Source organism: Geotrypetes seraphini, chromosome 6, assembly GCF_902459505.1.
Source record: "Geotrypetes seraphini chromosome 6, aGeoSer1.1, whole genome shotgun sequence".
Classification (NCBI taxonomy): domain Eukaryota; kingdom Metazoa; phylum Chordata; class Amphibia; order Gymnophiona; family Dermophiidae; genus Geotrypetes; species Geotrypetes seraphini.
Window position 1 is genome coordinate 64836800 of NC_047089.1, and position 19971 is coordinate 64856770.

The 19971-nt window shown below is 41.4% G+C and overlaps 1 protein-coding gene across 5 annotated transcripts in view; it reads right to left on the minus strand.

Annotated features, from left to right (window-relative positions):
* Positions 1 to 1149: 1149 nt before the first annotated feature.
* CPB2 (carboxypeptidase B2) overlaps positions 1150 to 19971 on the minus strand; it is a 107401-nt gene continuing 88579 nt past the window's right edge. For 4 of the 5 annotated variants that reach the window (XM_033947898.1, XM_033947899.1, XM_033947897.1 and 1 more), the window contains 5 exons: positions 19803 to 19913; positions 15089 to 15179; positions 9992 to 10194; positions 5323 to 5407; positions 2054 to 2245 (listed from right to left, as the gene is read on the minus strand). In XM_033947898.1, coding sequence (XP_033803789.1) covers positions 2061 to 2245; positions 5323 to 5407; positions 9992 to 10194; positions 15089 to 15179; positions 19803 to 19913 — 675 coding nt within the window. In that variant the 3' untranslated portion in view covers positions 2054 to 2060. Of the gene's footprint in view, positions 2246 to 5322; positions 5408 to 9991; positions 10195 to 15088; positions 15180 to 19802; positions 19914 to 19971 lie in introns of all 5 variants that reach the window. The other variant, XM_033947894.1, reaches the window with a different exon arrangement.

The following is a 19971-nucleotide window of genomic DNA, read 5'->3' on the forward strand; positions in this document are numbered from 1 at the left end:
TCTAGAGGAGGGCTTTTAATGATAGGATAAACAAGAGTGGTTTTCTATTCCAAAGGGGATAAGCTGTTAGTTATCATGTTCAAGGCTAATGGTGAGAGATTATGTCTGGCATCAAGTATCTAGGATGAAGGAACAGGATCAAAAGAACAGGCAGTTATCCTAATATTATGCAATGTCTTCCTAGAAGTTGTTATAGAGGGCAAAATCAATTATGTCCAGTTAGTAGAGACACTTGTAGTGTGGGTTGAGGTGGCAATGTTGGGAGAAAGAGTGTTGGGCAATGGGGATGGTAGACAGGAGGACTGAAGAAAGAGGATTTTAGACAGAAAGTAATTTGCAAATTCTTGAGTTGTCAAAGAGGAATCTAGTGTAGGTCTGGGATTGAGATATGGCACAATGAAGTGCCCAGATAATAACAAAGACTTCTGGGCTATGTTTGTAAATCCGATGACCACAAAAAAGAGGCTAAGATCCCAAAACACCGAACAGCAGAGAAAGCAGTGGGAACAGACAATGAGCCTTCCACAAGAGCTAGTGGTATGAGGTAGAGCCTTGTGTATTGCAATCCAGGACGTACAGGGTACATTTTACTATATGTCCCAGACTGAAATCCACAAGGCTCTACCTCATACCACTAGCTCTTGTGGAAGGCTCATTGTCTGTTCCCACTGCTTTCTCTGCTGTAAATCCAATATGAAACATACAGTGGGCTTTATTATATCCTTTATGCTGTTGCTTCAAATATAAAATGCATTCCATCCAAGTAAAAGTAAGATTAAGGAGGCCAAAATTGATTTGGTTGCTGATCTGGCTAGGTGCTATTCTGTAACATTAGATGCCTAAACTGGATTGTCATCCTGGATCTTTAGGACGGTCTTTCTGTTTGTTTTCTTGGCTCCATTAGTAGTGCATGAAATTTCTTGTTTTCTACATTAACTGCTGAAACTCTTTGAAATAACTAATATCTCCCCCTCCTTTTCACAAAAGGGCAAAAGCGTTTTTTAGTGCCGGCCAGAATGCTGTGCGCTGTTCCGCTGCTCATAGAGTTCCAATGAGCGTCGGAGCAGTACACAGCATTCAGCGTGCTGGCCGGTGCTAAAAAATGCTTTCGCTGTTTGGTAAAAAGGGGAGGGGGGGGAGTAAATATATTGGAGTACAAGAAACATTTATGGGAGAGAAGTTTATTATTTTAATCATACAAATTGCATCTAAATTTTCTATTATATCATGAAATGTGGTGTCAACCAATTTACTTACTGTAAAACATATCTTTTGTCAGAGCTTTTTCTATTGTATACTGCAAGAATATTATTTTCAGTATAAAAGATACATTTTGTCAGTGTCTTGCTGTTACATAATGCAAATATTTTCTTATCATATTTTAACAAAAACTAATAATGTATAGTTTTTTAAAAATTGTCATGCAGACTATGTTTGTACTTTATTCGGAACAAATAATAAAAGGTTCCCCACAGCATAAAACAAAGATTTTCCAATTACAAATAGTATCAGTTCTACTGTATATTGTCAACTTGAATTATGCTATTTTGCATGTGAAAGAAGATAAAGGTCCCCTTTTATCAAGCCGCGTTAGGTATTTTTTATTGCTGGCCGCGGTGGTAAAAGCTCCGATGCTCATAGGAATTTTATGAGTGTCGGAGATTTTACCACAGTGGCTGGCAATAAAAAAAACCTAACGTGGCTTGATAAAAGGAGGCCATGAGGACGGGGTTTATTTTTTTTAAACTTAGCTATGGAAATCTTGCAGAGATCATTAAGTGGTGTTTTGATGGGCTAGATTGAGAAAAACACATTCACGTCATAAGAAAGCATTTGAGCATCTTTTATGATGGGGGGAAGAAACGTCATGTAAACAGAACACAGAGAAATTAGATTTTTTTCACTGTTACATCATCGTCCAACATCAGAAGGATATTTGGACAGCTCTTAGTATATCCTTCGTAAGAAAGGACAGCTGAACATCATACTTAACATTTTATGATCATATATGTTAACGTTATTAAAGCCCCATAAAACTTGCCGTGGTGCATGTCTCCACATTAAATGTTCTGAACAACATGTGTTGCAATTATTTTTACACTGGTCATTCCTTCTATGCAGGTTGGTTTAATTAGATTCGGAGGAAGTAAGAATCCATAAGTGCCTCTGTCCCGAAGTTCTATGGTAAAAGAGTATTTGATGCCCAAGTCATATGCCCAGTCATCTGAACCTCCAGGAGCCAAATCTATAGGAATAAGAATAAATCAATTAAGACATACACAGTACCTTTCATGATGGACCTAATATTACATGGTGATTGGAAATAAAAGGAATTCCTAGATTTTGACACTTAGCTTTGGGCCCCTTTTCTTAAAGACGTGGTAGCGAGTCCTAATGTGACAAAGCCCATAGGAACTGAACAGGCTGCCTTGCATTTGCCATGCGGGAATTGCTACAAGGGGGTCCTTTGTTGTTTAACAGTGTAATTTAAACAAATTTGCATGATTTGTACTAAAATCAATGCCACATAACACTAATTGCCAGAACTCGCTGCTTACTTACTTTTTCTACCATGCAAAAGTGATATCAGTGTGATGTCAAAGGGCCTCTTCTATGAAACTACGCTAGCAGTTTTTAGCGCAGAGAGCCTCGCTAAATGGCCCGCGCAGCTTCCAATGCTCATAGGAACTCTATGAGCGTCTGGAGCAGCAGGGGCCATTCGGCGCGGCTCTCTGCGCTAAAAACTGCTAGCACAGTTTGATAGAAGAGGCTATAACTTGTGGTGTTCATGCAAGACAGAGTTGCTATCAAGTTTTGTCAACCTATGATTTAATGCTGAATGATTTAATGCTGAATTTCTGATAAAGTATCAGACATTAGGGGCTTAAGTAAGCTTCTGGAAAAGATTCATGAAACTGGTTCAACAGACTCCATGGGACTGCATGGGAAATACATGAGCAATGCATGCTTAATGCTCCTAAAAGACAGTGGTGTACATGTCTTCACGCTTGTGTGTTTGCTCTGGGCGGCATGTTGGTGGGGGCGCCGACACCCCTCCTACTTTCCACCCCCTCGCCACTTCCCATTCCGCCCCTCCATGTGCGCGCCCCCCCTTCCCATTCCCCCTAGCTCTAGTTGAAGAAGTTGTTCGCGGTGGTCAACAACGTGCTCTTCACGACCCTGTCGGCTCTCCCGATGACATCACTTCCGGGTGCCATGCCTAGGAAGTGATGTCAGAGAGAAAGATCCGACGGGTTCGCAAGGAGCATGTTGCTGACAGCCATGAGAAACAACTTCAACTAAAGGTACGGGGGAAAGAAAAGGGGGGGGGGTGCATGGCAGGCAGGATCAGGGAAGGAGCGGAGGGGTGTGCGGGGCAGGTGGGATCGGGGAAGGAGCGGGGGAAGAGGCGAGGGTGGGGGCGGTATGCCACCTCCCCGGGCGCCTCTCACCCTCGCTATGCCACTGAGGATAGGTTCCCTGGAAGGACTAATTAAATAAATAGAGGCAGGGCAGGATTAATTCATCGAGGGCCCCTAGGCACACAAGTACACTGGGCCCCCTGCTCCGCCCTACCCCACCATGCACCCAGGCGGAAACAGGAAGCTGCGTCAGAGGGAAGCTTTGGGCAAGCAGCACCGCTTGCAAAATTACAGTTCCTGTTGCCTTTCTTACCCGCGTTTCTTGCTTGTCTTACTTTCCGTCGATGGGGGGGAGGCGCATTGCTGATCGGGGGGGCCCGCATTGCCGATCGATGCTGGAGGGGCCCATACTGTTTGGAAAAAACAATGTTGATGCCCTCCTTCATCGGGCCCCCCTGACCATTTTGGGCCCTAGACACGTGCCTACTGGGCCTATTGGTTAATCCTGCCCTGAATAGAGGCACATTCTTAGTCCTATCCATATCATCAGGGCTGGCGTTAGGGGTAGGCAAACAGGCAATTGCCCTGGATCCCCTGGTCCCAAACCTGCCTAAAGTTGAAAGAGGAACAATCTACAAGCAAGCTTTGGGGGCTCCCCTCTCTAGCATTTGCCGTGAGCTGTTATCTTATACATTATGTCTTAAGCCCACTCCTTGTGCAGTAGATAGATCAGCCAATATTTAGTGTGCAATCCAGATAAAGTTACTCTTTTTTTATCCTCCTCCCTAATAATATGGTTTCTTTTCTGCAGAAGCTGTGAGTGGCACACACTACCACATTTCTGAGGCACCATCAATTGACACCTGGTGACACAGGCCTGGTACTAATATTACTACTACTATTTATCACTTATATAGTGCTGAAAGGCATACGCAGCGCTGTACATTTTGACATTTAATAGACAGTCCCTGCTCGGAGGAGCTTACAATCTAACTTGGATAGACAGACATCACATATAGGGTTGGGTATGGGTGAGGTGAGAGGGGTTAGGAGTCAAAAGCACTCTCGAAGAGGTGGGCTTTTAACCGGGCCTTGAACACTGCCTATGACGGAGCACGCTGTAGGGATTCGGGCAGCTTGTTCCAAGCATACGGCGCAGCAAGGTAGATGGGACGGAGTTTGGAGTTGGCAGAGGAAGAGAGCTTGTGGGGGGAGGGAACATGGGGGGGGGGAGATAAGTGAAGAGAGATAGTGAGGGGCAGCTGAGTGAGTGCATTTGTAGGTCAGTAAGAGGAGTTTGAATTGTATTCGGAAACGGATGGGAAGCCCATGAAGTGACTTTAGGAGAGGGGTAATGTGAGTATAGTGGCTCTCATGGAATATGAGTCGTGCAGCCGAATTGTGGACAGCTTGGAGGGGAGCGAGATGGCTAAGTAGAAGGCCTGAGAGTACAAAACATTTTCTTCATATATTAACCTTTTTATGCATAAACACATTTTACCGTTCAAATATGTCTGACCAACACAAGAAAGTCTTTCTTTGATACTATATGATGCTGTAGCTGTAGTATGAAATAGATTGTTATGTATTTATTTTGTTTCTTTATATGATTGCAGCATTCTGTAGCATGCACCTCATTTGAATATTAAAATTTGCTTCCAGTTTTTTATTTATTTGTTTAGTTATTATTAGGATTTAATTACCACCTTTTTTTAGATATCATCAATATTGTATAATTACCACCTTTTTAAAGGAATTCAGTCAAGGCAGTGAATAGCAAGAATAAGTCAAACATAAGCAATAGACAATTACAGCAATAAAATTATTTAAATTACAATACAAAGTATGGCGCAGTATGCCACATTACAATAGCAATAAAACATTTTAATAGACCAGCATAGGGTGTAAGCAAAGATGGAACATATAGATAGATAAGAATAGAGTATAGCTTACTACTTACAAATGGTTTCTGCCCCAGAACCATAGACATATCTGTTGCGTGAGGTGGATCTAATGGCGTCAGCTACTTTAGTTGCTACTTGTAGCTAAAAATTAAAAAAAGCACAAACTATTTATTTTAAAAATTTCTATACCGTTTTTAGACCAAAACGGTTTACCAAAACTGTTATATACATAAAATTTAAAACAAGTTAAGACAACTTTCAAACACAAATTAAAACAAATAAGAGCAGAAGGATTCAATTCTTTCAAAAAATTAGCAGACAAAGAAATTCAAATGCTTAATGGAAGGCATTTACATATAATTGTATTTTAAGTAATTTTCTAAATCCCCCCGCTCCATCACTGCATTTCCGAATTTACCCTACAAGGGAATTCCACAATTTTACTCCTGTACATGAAAAGGTCATCGCATTGGTTTCCACATATTTTGGGTTGGCAATATCAACTGTTTCCCTCTGGTCAAATGAAATGAATTTAAACACATCTTTGCCAGCTGAAATTTTCCAATTATTCATTTGCATGCTACAGAAAGAGTGACATCACAGAGAATTCCCCATGTGGCTTCTGAACACACTAGATGTAAGTCTATAACAGGTGGCCTGATAACATGGGTAGTGGGATTATTCTATAAGGATAATCTAATCTAATTTAATACTTGGCTTTATATACCGAGTCTTCATTCCAAGAAAGCTCTACCTGGTTTACAATAGTTAACTTAAAAAAAATATAAACCATAAAAGAAAAATTTCAAAAAGAATTAATTTCCAAAATGTTTAGTGAATAAAGTAGATTTCAAAAGCTTACGAAAAAATAGAAGAGAACCAGAGCTTCTTATAAGGAACGGAAAATCGTTCCAAAGTTGAGGAAACTTAAAAATCAAAAATTGGCCTCTAATCCCTTTTCTGGAAGGGAGAGATAATGGGCGCTCATGTTCTTATAGACTATTAGTGTCAACCTGGCATCGGCATGCTGAAATATAGGCAGAAACATTTGACAGGTCTATGGCTCACATAAATGTTCACACCTAAATGCGACAGGAACACCCATAACTTACACTATTTCTATAATATGCCTGTGAAAATGCTGGCCCTGCCTATGTCCTGCAAATGCTCCTTCTCTGTGAATGCCCCTCAGTTACATAGTTTCCCCCTAATTCTATGTATAGCGCCCAAAATTGTACCCATAAATTTGGGTGTGTGCCCACAATTGAACATGCAATTTAATTGCTTAATGTGCCAATTAGCACCAATAATTAGGTGCCAATGGGCAATAATTGGAATTTACATACTGTGGCCGGCCTTATAGCATAAATCAGGGCTCCGGAACAATCCTGAAAGTAGCCACCAACAATGCACCAGCGTGTGACCCAACAGGGAGTCACCCTGCAGGACTGAACCTTCAAAAACATTCACAATTATTTTCCCACAAGAATAAAGTCTTCACACAAGGAAGCAGTTTTGGAAAAATAAGTCAATTTTACTTATTCAATAAAGCAGGTAAGTAATTCCTCACTCTTTGTCACAGTAGTCAAGATTCCATGCCTCATCAAAGAAGAAAGAAAAGGAAACTGCCAAAACAAGAAGGCATGAAAATAAAACAGTTCATAAACAAAATCAAACTTTCTTCTTCTGCTTCTTAATGCTCAATTATCTTTTAGATCACAGTTCAATACAGAGATTGCTCTGCCTGCTCCAAAGCAGGTATTTCAGTAAATCAGCAATAAAGTTCAGCATTCAGAATTCCTCAATTCACAATCAAAAACCAAAATAAAAGAAAGCCTCTGGCAACAATCTAGGTCTGCCAGGAATAGGAGAGTGTAATAGATTTTGCAAAAATAAAGGCCTTAAGATAGGCTTTCAAATTCCCTCCCAAGGTGGAAGCAAAACCTCTCCCCACTTTACACTCCTAGCTTTCTCAAAGTTCACATCCATTAAAAAGGAAAAAAAAAAACAGCACACAAACAGTCCAAAAACAAACACACTCACTGTTTGTGGCTGGAAGCCAAGTCCACCTGCATCAGCTCAGGGTAATTAGATTCACTGCCAGAACAGGCTTCTTGAAAGTCCATAGGTTCATCCCTCAGCATGGACAAGTCTTCAGCTTGTTCAGCCTCGATCAGCTCCATGGGTTGTGGCCTGTTGTCCCTGTTTGGCTCATGAGGATCCCTAGGGAGGCAAGGCTTAAACTTCCTCCCTAACCGGCTTCCTGGTCTGAATGCCAGTGCAGGCTTATCTAGGATAGGGGCGTGCCCTGTTCTGGGTGTGTCAGCAGATCTCCAGGGGCCTCTAGAGCTCCCCTGGTGGGGGTTTGACTGGGACCTTGGCAGAGCCCTGATCTGTCTGGTCACAATACGCATCTTTAAAGTTACTATTCTATAAAGATGTGCATGTACATTTTTCAGTGCAGATCCCCAAAGGGGGCGTGGCCACGGGAGAACATAAGAATTGCCGCTGCTGGGTCAGACCAGGGGCCCATCGTGCCCAGCAGTCCGCTCCCGCAGCAGCCCTTAGGTCAAAGACCAGTGCCCTAACATGCTAGCTTTACCTGCGTACGTTTTGGTTCAGCAGGAACTTGTCTAACTTTGTCTTGAATCCCTGGAGGGTGTTTTCCCCTATAACAGCCTCTGTTCTCTCTACCTTGGAGAGGGTGAACAATCTGTCTCTATCTACTAAGTCTATTCCCTTCATTATCTTGAATGTTTCAATCATGTTCCCTCTCAGTCTCCTCTTTTCAAGGGAGAAGAGGCCCAGTTTCTCTAATCTCTCACTGTATGGCAACTCCTCCAGCCCTTTAACCATTTTAGGGCTCCTTTCACGAAGCCGCGTTAGCGGCTTTAGCGCACGTGACTTTTAATCACGCGCTAGCTGAAAAACTACCGCCTGCTCAAGAGATGGCGGTAGCGGCTAGCGCGTCCAGTGGTTTAGCACAGGCTATTACGTGTGTTAAACTGCTAACGCGGCTTCGTAAAAGGAGCCCTTAGTTGCTCTTCTCTGGACCCTTTCGAGTAGTACCGTGACCTTCTTCATGTACGGCGACCAGAGCTGGACGCAGTATTTCAGGTGGGGATGTACCATGGCCTGGTACAGCAGCATGATAACCTTCTCCGATCTGTTCGTGATCCCCTTCTTAATCATTCCTTGCATTCTGTTTGCTCTTTTAGCAGCCACCGTGCATTGCGCGGACAGCTTCATTGACTTGTTGACCAGTAGTCTCAAGTCTCTTTCCTGGGGGGTCTCTCTGAGTACCGCACCGGACATCCTGTATTCGTGTATACGATTTTTGTTACCAACATGCATCACCTTACACTTATCCACGTTAAACCTCATTTGCCATGTCGCGACCCATTTCTCGAGCGTGTTTATGTCATGTTACAGGTCTTCGCAATCCTTCTGCGTCTTCACCTCGTTGTACCAATTTCCAGGTCGTTTATAATTATGTTGAAGAGCACGGGTCCAAGCACCGAACCCTGCGGTACGCCACTCGTGACGCTTTTCCATTCCTGGTATTGTCCATTTACCCCCACTCTCTGTTTCCTATCCGCCAACCAATTTTTAATCCACATGAGTATTTCACCCTCGATTCCATGGCTTGCAATTTTTTGAAGTAGTCGTTCATGTGGGACCTTGTTGAATGCCTTCTGAAAATCCAGATATACAATGTCGATCAGCTCGCCCTTGTCTATCTGCCTTGCACAGGTCAGGGGCATTTATAGGATTTGTGAGGTCTATCTCCAACTCCATCCTGTCCCCATGAGTTCTGTCCCTGACACATCCCTGCAAGCTCTGTCCTCATCTGCATAGTGTTCGAGGCTTGTGGAGATGAGGACAGAGCTTATAGGGATGAGGCAGGGACAGGAACAGAACTCACTGGGGCAGGATGGGGATAGAGATAGATCCCACAAATTTGTCCCCCTGTCATTCTCTAATTTGCACACAGTGTTTTAGGTGCAGGGATTTATACTAAGGTTCAGTTGACATACATCCTTGCACCCAAAACTGAGTGTGGATCCTGGCACTAAGTGCTATCCTATAAGCAGCACACAACTTTGAGTGGCTTTAGTGTACCCTTGTGCTAGTTTTACCACTCACTAAGGCCATAAAAATAGCCTTTTTCTAGTTTTCCATTAATGGCCATGCACTAAAAACAAGTGTTGACATTAGCGAGTGGTCATTACAAATTCTTCTACTTCAGAACTTAACACCACTCACTTTGTTGGAGGTAAAGGTTCACATGCTATTCCTGCACTAATATAGTATATGTATACGCTTATATAGTAATGTATATAAGAAACAGAATCTAAGTAGGCATCTGCTTGGCTTCTTAGACAAGATACCCTATTATAAAATTAATCTTCACAAGCTAAGATCTCAAGAATTAAATCTATAATTTGGAATACATTAATTGCCTATGTTTTAATGCTCTCTATATTGAGTTTGCTGTGGTCATTCATGAATATTTGTTATTAATGTAAAGTAACGAATAATCAAATAAAGAATTAATTCTAAAAAAAATTGTTTGGAATGCATGAGATTATTTTTGCACAAGAATATTAGAGTATGTGGAGTTTTCTTTGCTAAAAACAATTCATTTATATTCTTGCTTAAAGAGTTATGATTGTCCTTCTAAGCTAAAGGCTAAGAATCCATGTTACAGCCATTAACACTTACCAACTCCTTGTGGTCTTTGCTTTTTTCCATGGTGTATGAGTATGGAAATAGTACCATCTGAGAATATGAATGCATAGTTATGTACCCTTTAATTTGATCTTTATTTTGTCTGATAAAATTAGCCACAGCCTTCACTTCTGGTTCAGACTCTGGGAAAGGTCCACAATATGTGTCTTGACAAGAATAGCTGGATGCTCCTGGGCCTATAACAAGACATCGCAGATAGAGATATCATTACCACTCATAGGTAATCCAGAGGTAAGAGAACATAAAATGTACTGTTCAGCAGATCCTTTTGCAGGTATTTTTTTATTCCTATATGGTTATTAAAAAATGGTAGAAGGATTTGAATGATGCAACTTTTCTATACCCTCTACCCAATATCAACTGTTCTGATAGCAAATAAGGGGAGGAAGCAGCAACATACAGAAGTGGAAGAGCCCTCCATTTTGTTTTCAAGCAATGGGTGAAATCTAAGATGCCACTGGATGACCTCCTATCCTACACACTCACACAGAAACGTTATTGTACATGTCAAACGATCATTAGAAACACAAGAAATTTTGATACAATCAGTAGATTGTCCAGAGCAATGTGAAGAGGTCAGCTAAGGCATTGGCATTGCAGAGCTAGAAAAAAGGGAGCAACCTGAGGTGATGCAGCACTACTAGAAACTTGCTTCCATATAAAATAGCTACACTTGAGGTTTGAGATATTTATTGAAGTAACCTTCAATACAAATTATCATCAAAGCAATATTCATTCTGATCCCATGTGAAAGATATATCATTGTGAGGAGACTTCTCCATTACAGTAGCTGCCTCCTATATTATTGGACGGATTGAGTACTCTGTTAATTCTTGCTCTCTATTTGTCCTTAAGAAGATACTAAGATGCCAATAGATGCCATGTGTAAAGTAGCCTGCAATCTCACTATGGGGATAATATTATAAAAACCTTGAACATGTACAACAATGTTTATAAAATTACCCCAGAAAATACACTTATAGTAGGAAACAGCAGGGCTGAAAATGGGCAGACCTGGATGGGATTGGTGATTATGCATGTATCTTCATATCCTATTGTGGGACTATATGCATATCCAGCCTCGGAGCAGGAATAACTTTATGTCAGAGAATTCAGGAAGGCTATTTTATTAAGGTGCACAGGTCCTTATGTTGTTCCTCTAAAACAGGCAAATCAGAGAACTGAAATAATTTGGTTGTACTTAATTACACCTACATAGCCTTGTCTATCTTGTCTGTGTCAAAAGAAATCTTTCATAATCTTGTACTTGCTGGGTTCTGATGGGGTCACTAGTTGATTATAATAACAATGTTATCAAATTTGTTATCATTGAAGGGAAAGTACTAAAAAAAACTATTAGGATATTAGGATAAAATTAGAAATAAAAAATAAAGGAGCGGTTGCCAGGGTTAAAAGTTTACACAAGATATGGACATCATTTCAAAAGACCATTTTGGAAACCCAGATAAAACACCGTCTATGCATTTAACAAAGTCAAAATAAGAGCAAATAATGGCCAGTATGGTTTAATGGTGAGATGGCAGAGGCAGTAAAACCAAAAGGGCATATTTCAAAAAATGGAAAGCAGGTCCTAATTAAAAAATCAGAGATGAGCATAAGCACTGACAAGTTAGATATAAAAGAATAATATCTGTCTTTTTTTCTTTGTCTCTCTCTCCTTGCATGCTGGCTGGCTGTGTTTATTCTATCTGTCTCTCTGGCCCCCTGTCTGTTTGTCTTTCTTTATGTCTGTCTCTCTCCTCTGTCTCTCTCCGTGGCCCCTTGTCTTTCTTTCTGTATGTGTCTCTGTCTTTCTCCTTGGCCCCACAGCCTATCTGTATTTATCTATTGTGCCATGCCTGACTGTCTCTCCGTGGCCCCCTTCTGCCTCCTCACCCCCTCCCCAGAGCAAATTGTTGGTTGGGTTTTAGAATCTGGGGCTCCCAGGTCATGTATTCCTTCCTCCAGCCCAGGTGTTCTTGCTTAGGTTTTTGGTTTTTTTTTTTAACACATGTTGAATCCTGCGATGGGTAAAAATACCTCGGTCGCTCAAGAGATGTAAAAAGCACGCACCTATTGTCACGGCTCAGTCCCTTCTCTCCTCCCCGCACCGTTGCTCTGTTATCCGCAAATCCGGCGAGTTGGCGAGAGCTGGGGACCAGCTCGAGCGTTGAGTTAATAAGAGAGGGCACAGCTGGAAATGGAAAAACGACACTACCATTTTAAGTTTATTTTTAAAGTTTTAAAGGTGCCGCGGCGGCTCCTCTCACGATCGCTGCCTGCGTCGGAAGCCTTCTCTGACGCAGGTGTGGCTCATGAGAGGAGCCACCGCAGCGGCTTTAAACTTTTAAAATAAACTTCGGCTGGTAGTGCTGTTTTTCGTTGATGGAGGTCTGCGCGAGCAGGGAGGCGGTGTGGGGCCATTTATTTTTAATTTTGAAGGCGGCACGAGCTTGAGCAAGTCATCTATCTGCATACGGTCCTGGGCCGGCGTCTGCCCTCCGCCGACAGCCGGCTTCCTCAAAGCCCTCCTCCTGGCAGCCGATGCTCCGCGAGTCCTGGTGTAGTGCATGCGCACTCTTGCTGCCACAGCCCGACAGATCAGGACTCAGGGAACACAGGGTAAGAGTGCGCTTGTGCACTTAGCATTTTATTATATAGATGGATAATTAATCATCTGGCATTTAGGTGCTGAAACACTGGTCATGTTGAGTCAGTGGTATGTTTTCTGGAATCAATAAAAGTCCCAGTTGCTACATTTCTACTATCTCTACTTGTGTTGACTTCTCTGTCACTTGATTCTCACTTTGCATTTGTTCACATTAAAGGCTCCTTTTACTAAGGTGCGCTAGCGTTTTTAGTGTGCGCTCATCTTGCACTACATGAAAAATACCAATGCAAGCTTTATGGAGGCACTAGCATGTAGCACGCGCGGCAATATAATGCAAGCTAAAACCACTAGCTCACCTTAGTAAAAGGAGCCCTAAATTTCATCTGCCATTTGGATGCCCAGTCTCTCTCTTCTTCTTCTATTTAATACTGTCACAGTCTTTCTCTATGTTTCCTCTCTCTCTGGCATCCAGATTCTCTACCCTCCTATCCAGCACTGCCCATTTGCCTGTTTCATTCTCTCCATTCAGCATTGCCTCTGGATCTTTCTCTCTAATCCCAAATTGCGCGCTGGGATTTACATCTGATTTCATTTAGTATAAATGCTCGTGTACAAAGTTGAGTATGGATCCTGGTGCTATGAGCTATTCTATAATGGGTGCCCATCCCAGAATGCACTAAATTTTCAGCACTAAATTTTGAGCACTGTCCACTGAATCCAGCCCTTACTGTCTCCTGCTTCAGAGGTGCTACAGTATGTGCTCTTGCGTTAAGTCTGCATTATCCAGTTAATACATGCTAATCAGAACATGCTAGAATAATAATGCTTCCACATAATGCATGAGTTAGCAATTACTAATAGGTGGCGTAATAAAGGAGGGCAGGGGTAGGGAGAGGTGGACCACCTCAAGTGCTGCCTTCACAGGGAGCGCTGGCACCGGCATCTCCTCTCCTCACCGCCCCCCATGTATCTCCTTAAACATTCGCCGGCATGAGCAGTATTTTCCAATGGCTGCTCCATACTGGTCTCAACTCCCTTCTGATGTCACATTCTGGTTGCGGAACCAGGATGTGATGTCAGAAGGGAGCTTTGGCCGGCACGAGCAGCAAGTAGAAGATGCTGCTCATGCCAGCGAACATTTCAAGAGATAAGTAGGGGGCGGGTGGTACTTAAGCAACAGAAAGAGTAAGCTGGGGGGTGCTCTAGCAGCGGGGAAGAGTGGGAAGGCACATAGCACGGGTGTTGTAGGGTGCCACCACCTTGCGAGCTAACCTCCCTCGCGACGCCACTTCAAACTACTACAAAATGTTTTAAGGCAGTGTTCTTCAACCACCGGTCCGCGGACTGGTGCCAGTCTGCAGAAATTTCCTGCCAGTCCGCGGCTTGAACGTGCCTCGGGTCTCAGGAAATCAGTACACAAAGCTGCAGGCAGCGGCGGCTCCTATGCGCGTCCTGCGCCTGAACCGGAAGCCTTCTCTCTGACGTCGCAACTTCAGAGGAAAAGGTTCCGGATGATGCATGGGATGCGCAAGGAGCCGCCACACATGGCTTTGTGCACTGATCTCCTCAGGCCCGAGGCACGTTCTAGCCGCTGACCGGCAGTGAGGAAGAGGAGAAGTGAGGAAGAGGGAGCCGGCTGTGGGCAGCCTAAAACGGCCAGGTGGGAGCGCTGGTATATTTCCTGCAGAAGGGGAGGAAGACAAGAGAGAGAGCTGGCTTTCTCAAGGCGTTGTTTGTAAACAAGAGAGGGCAGGACACCCAGCCTCACCCAACTTCTGTGATGAAGGGATGGTACATGGAGGGAGGGAGACAACAAAGGTAGGGGGAATGATTTTATTTTCAATTTAGTGATTGAATTGTGTCAATTTTGAGAATTTACATCTGCTGTCTATATTTTGCACTGTTCAGGAAGAAATGTATTTGTTTCTTTTTCTCTGGGGTTGTATTGCATGCAGAGTCTTGAATCTTAGGGTTTCGTTTGAATATATTAATAATTTTAGTTTGTGATCCCATATTTGAATAGGGGTAATCTGTTCTGGTAGGAATGAATGTTGAGAAGCATACAGTGTAGTTTGATTTTCTGGGTAACCATTATGTGTTGTTAATAAGATTATATTGTGTATATATATGAAAAATGAACGGAAAAAGTAGTGTTACAATTAGTGCTATTATGGGTGCGGGGTCTGGGGCGGAGATTGGTGGGGTCTGACCCACGACTTAGCCCAGTGCAGACCGGTGCCAGTCCACAAAATAATTCTTTTATTTCCTCTGGTCCATAGATATAAAAAGGTTGAAGAACACTGTTTTAAGGTATTTTGCAGTAAAACTTAATGCAGATTAGTACAACAGCTCTTATGTGTCAATATGAACCTGAAAAGTACATCAGTAGAATCCTAGGTCACTGATAAAACAATTATAGCTCTTGTGTACATTTTAGAGAAGTAAAGCAGAACCCATACCACACCATCCAGCATCAAAATTCCTGTTCAGATCAGTTCCGATGCAGGTGACGTTACTATGCTGAGAACGGTTCTTTCTCCACATGCGATTCTGAATGTTTAAAAGAAAATCTGAATTTCTAATATAATTGCATTGTAATTCAAAAATAATACAGTAGTAGGTCCTCTTTCCCAGAGGACTTATCTCATGCAGGGGTGTCAAACGCCGGTCCTCGAGGGCCCCAATCCAGTTGGGTTTTCAGGATTTCCCCAATGAATACAATGAAAGCAGTGCATGCAACTAGATCTCATGCATATTCATTGAGGAAATCCTGAAAACCCGACTGGATTGCGGCCCTCAAGGTCCGACGTTCGACACCCCTGCTCTAATGGATCTCATTTACTAACCCACAGTAATTTAGTATATTTATATGCTATTTAATCGCAGTAAGATTTAACGTAGAATTCACTAAATTAGGGGCTGATGCAGAAAGCTAACACAGGCAGCAGTGTGTGGTTAACAAGATATTAGTGGGGGAATAAAGCAGAAACAGGTTTGATACAGGAGTTAGCTCATGTAGTAAACATTAGTACATAATATATGATAAGTAGGTTATTAGCTATTTTGTCCCGATGCAGAGATGTTTATAAGAGAGCACAATGAGAGCACAAGAAAAATACTGCCAGGTCTGAGGCAACATAGAAGTGTTAGTCCGCCCTCTGCAATTGAACCTTTTAAACAAGGTAATACGAGATACCTATGAAGAACAACTAGACTGTTCCCCCTTACCTTATGTGTTTTCCTCCCCTTTCTTTTCTATCACAAATTGGAGTTCTTCCCTTGTCCCTTTTTGTATTGTATGTTATTTTTATTACTATTTTTGTTAAATGGTGTTAATGGATACTAATTTTATTATAAGCCGCTTAGTTACTCTATGATTTGTGGGATATCAAGAAATAATAAAAACTTGAAACTTGACATCTTCCTGCCCAGACCCTCCCCCATGAGATGTCTCCCAATCTACTAATCACCCACATCTTGTTCCTGACCCAGCTTTTTGCACAGGCTTCTGACAGTTTAGCAGCCTCCTCCTTCCTCTGAGGTACACTGGGGAAGAGACATGGAGGTTCTGAAAAAGGCTGATGCCAAGCCTCTGGTGGAGAAGGAGCATGTAGTGTGAGGTGCCACCACTGGGTGGGCCTGAACCAAGATGCCCACCCAGGCTCACCAGTAGCTACGCCACAGTGCACAATTGGTGCCTAACTTTAGGCGATCTGTTACAGAATGAAGGGGTCCATATACATAAAATAATACCCTCCCCTGCCATCAATTTCTTCAAACAAAAGAATCCCCTGGAACAATCTCCTCCCCACACACATATCACCTGATCCCAAATTCTTAATAGAATGTAATAATCCCTTCTATTACCTGATCCTGGACAAAACTAACAGTCCTCCCTGAACATTCCTGCCCTCCGTTTCATGCCCCCAGTAATATCTATCAGAGTATCAATGGCAGTTTCTGGGGGGAGGGGGGGCAGAAATATTCCCTATTCTCTTATACCCTGGCATCTGACATGAAAAATGGTACTAGCAAGCAGGTCCCTAGAAAAGTCTTGTGGTATTACCTCTGGGGGGGGTCTTCCAGCACCATTTTTCATGAATGAGTCGCCACAGCAGGAGTAGCTAGAGATCAGTCCTGCCTCACCCCCCCCCCCTCTTTTCAGGGATATGCCAGTAGGTACCAGCATGTTGCATGGATGAGAGGGTTAAGAATTTGAGTTGGATCATTTATTTATTAGAATTTATCTACCGCCTTTTAATGAAATTCACCCATGGCAGTGTAGAGAAAGAATAAGTCAACCATAGGCAATAGACAATTACAGCAGTAAAAATATTCAAATAATAATAATATATAGCATGGCATAGTATGATACTTACAATATCAACATAATACACAATAAAATATTTTAATAGCATAGGGTGTAAGCTAAAGTGATAAGATTAAAGGATCAAAGATTTAGGAGTGGGTTTGTTATGTTATATTAATCAGGTTTTCTATTCCGCCTTTACCTATTCAGTTCCAGGTCGGATTACATTAGAAGAGGTTGGTTGTTACTCAGAAAGTTACAATGGACATTGACGTGGACATTCAATAGGGTTGCCAGTTCGGGTAGATCAGTACAACTATTAATACAGTTAGATCATAGTTTGACTTTGATTAGAGGAGCAAGCATTGGGGATGGGGTTGGTTTTAAGAGAAATTCTGATAGTTTATTAATAACTGGAGATCAGAAGGTAGGGAAGGCAAGCTGATTCATGGGATTGCTTTTTTGTTTGAAGGGATAAGTAATGGGAGGGCTCATGCGTTAACGGACTGATACTTCTGGGGGACAGTTAAGAATACCTCTTGAATATATTAATACCCTGGACTTGCTTTTCCATTTCAAAGGCACTTAGCACTGACAATAGGTCTGCTACTACATGCAGCCCAAACATTTCATTTTGTCTAGTTTCCCATGTTTATAGGAATATTCTTTTCTCATATTGTTTCTTTTTTCCTCAATTTGGGCAATGTCACATAAATAGTGCACGCTCTTCATGAAGAGTGCTCACTATTCTTTTATACAGACAACTTTAAAATGTAAAAAAACAAAACCAAAAAGAAATGGGTGTTATCAGATTATTTTAGGACAATTTGTCAATAGCATTAAAGATGAGGATTAGATAGAAGAAGATAACCTGGAAGATATCAAAAGTATGCTGATTCTGAGATGGAGACAGTGCTGTAACTGAGATTCTCCTATGTTGAAATAAAGATATTTATACCTGAGATGTATAGGAGGTGAATAAAAAGTATTGCATGTATTTAAATGAGTCAGCCTCGTAGGTGGGGTGGTAGGCAAAGTGATAGAAATTAATTAAGTGTCTATGGTAACTCCAATGTAATTCAAATATCCATCTCCAGGTCATTTTGAGCAGCGTTAAAATATATATTTTAATACTTAAGTAAAAGTAAAAAGTATAGTGAAGAACACAGTAAAAAGTTTACTTAAGTGAAAGTAAAAAGTTATTGCCCAATATAATGCTTTTTGAGCAAAAAATAAAAGTACTGCAACTACAATGAATGCAACTATTATTAACATTTTATCCCAATAACTTTTCTGATGTACAATTGAATCCACTTTGCTTTTAGTAAAACTAAAATTTGAAAATAGCTGTCACTCATGTGAGTGTACTTTTGAGTCACTAATCCTACACAACTACTGCTCTGGCAGGAAGTGTTCAGTCTAATCAAAAGTTCCTTTGAATCAGACTAGGCTGCTATACTTTAATGTATTTTGACTGAGTCTGCAGGTATTGATCAAGTGAATCTCTTTCTGAAACACTTGACTTCCATATAGTAAAGAATGTGTTATTATCAACATTGTCATTATCAACTGCATTAGAAGTAGTGCTTTATAACTCATCATTTGCATCTTCATCTTCATTATCATCGTCATGCTGTCCAATTACAAAGAAGACTTTCATAAAGTTGGAATCATTGTCTGTTGTTGTTCTAACAAATTTTTATCTGATGGCAAACTCTGTTTGAATATCTTTGAGAACTGATGCAAGAATATTTGATGTATTAGGCCCAACGTCTTTAATTGTATTCATCTTCCTGGAAATGTCCAGTTATCTTTTTGATGTAATCCGCTTAGAACTGCAAGGTACAGGCGGAATAGAAGTCATTATTGTAATGTAATGTAACCTTTCAGTCTTAAGGCCAGACAAGCAGACTTCCTTTCTAAAGACTCTATCAATTCAATGGATGGTCTGTTGTGGTAGATCCATACTGTATGTCTGCTCACTAAGAATTGTAGCCAGCTTTAGTTCACCTCCACTTGAAAATGGCCCAAATCATCACTATTCTTTTTGGCTGGAGACCAGTAACCAGTTCAACAAACACAGATAACTCCACTGTTCTCACTAAAGAGCAAAACTTAGGAGATGATCTACTTTTTGCATAACAAGGCTTGCAATAGAAAAATCCTATTCCAGGTTTTGCTGTTTCATTTGGTTTACTGAGGAATCATCATTTACAACTTGCTTCAGCTTTTACTTTTAGCTGCAAACATTAGATATAACTGAATGACATGGTGACAAAATTCATCACCGTTCCCGTCCCCACGGATAACCGCGGGAAACCATCTTCATGTCATTCTTTAAGGAGAGAGGGAAGAATCAGAGTATGAATGGCCACAACCACTGACCCGCAAGCTTTGCTTTGAAGAACTCTGGTATAGAAGGACTGAGGTTGAGATAGACACAAAAAAGTGACATGGGATTATTTCCCGCGGTTATCCGCGGGGACGGGAATGGTGATGAATTTTGTCACCGTGTCATTCTCTACTGAGTATAAGTAGAAAAACTGGTGAAATTATTACTTTGGTAAAAGTAAAAGTAACACATGTTATCCTATACCTCTTTACAGATTAAGTAACAAAACCTTTACTTAAGTACCATAACTACTCGTAGTTATACTTACTTAGTTACTATACGACACTAATTCTGACAAGTATCTGATTTTATAGCTGTGCTATTTGGCTCAATCTTGATATTTATCTCTAAGGGACCAAAATTTATGTGAGTGAATTTAGTCCCAAGAGTTGAATGCAACATTATTTTTGCTGTTTATAAGTAAGGCATGTTAAAATAATATCACAAATCATGTCAGGATTAGTATACCTACAGTAGTCCATGTATACTCATAGCCATCTACATTCATCACAGGTAACACGTAGAAGTCAAGATATTTTAGAATCTTCATCAATTGTTTATCCTTTTCATAGAATTCTGTTGCCTAATGAACAAATCAAAACACAGTGAATGGCAGTTCCCCCCCCTCAGAATCTGTAACG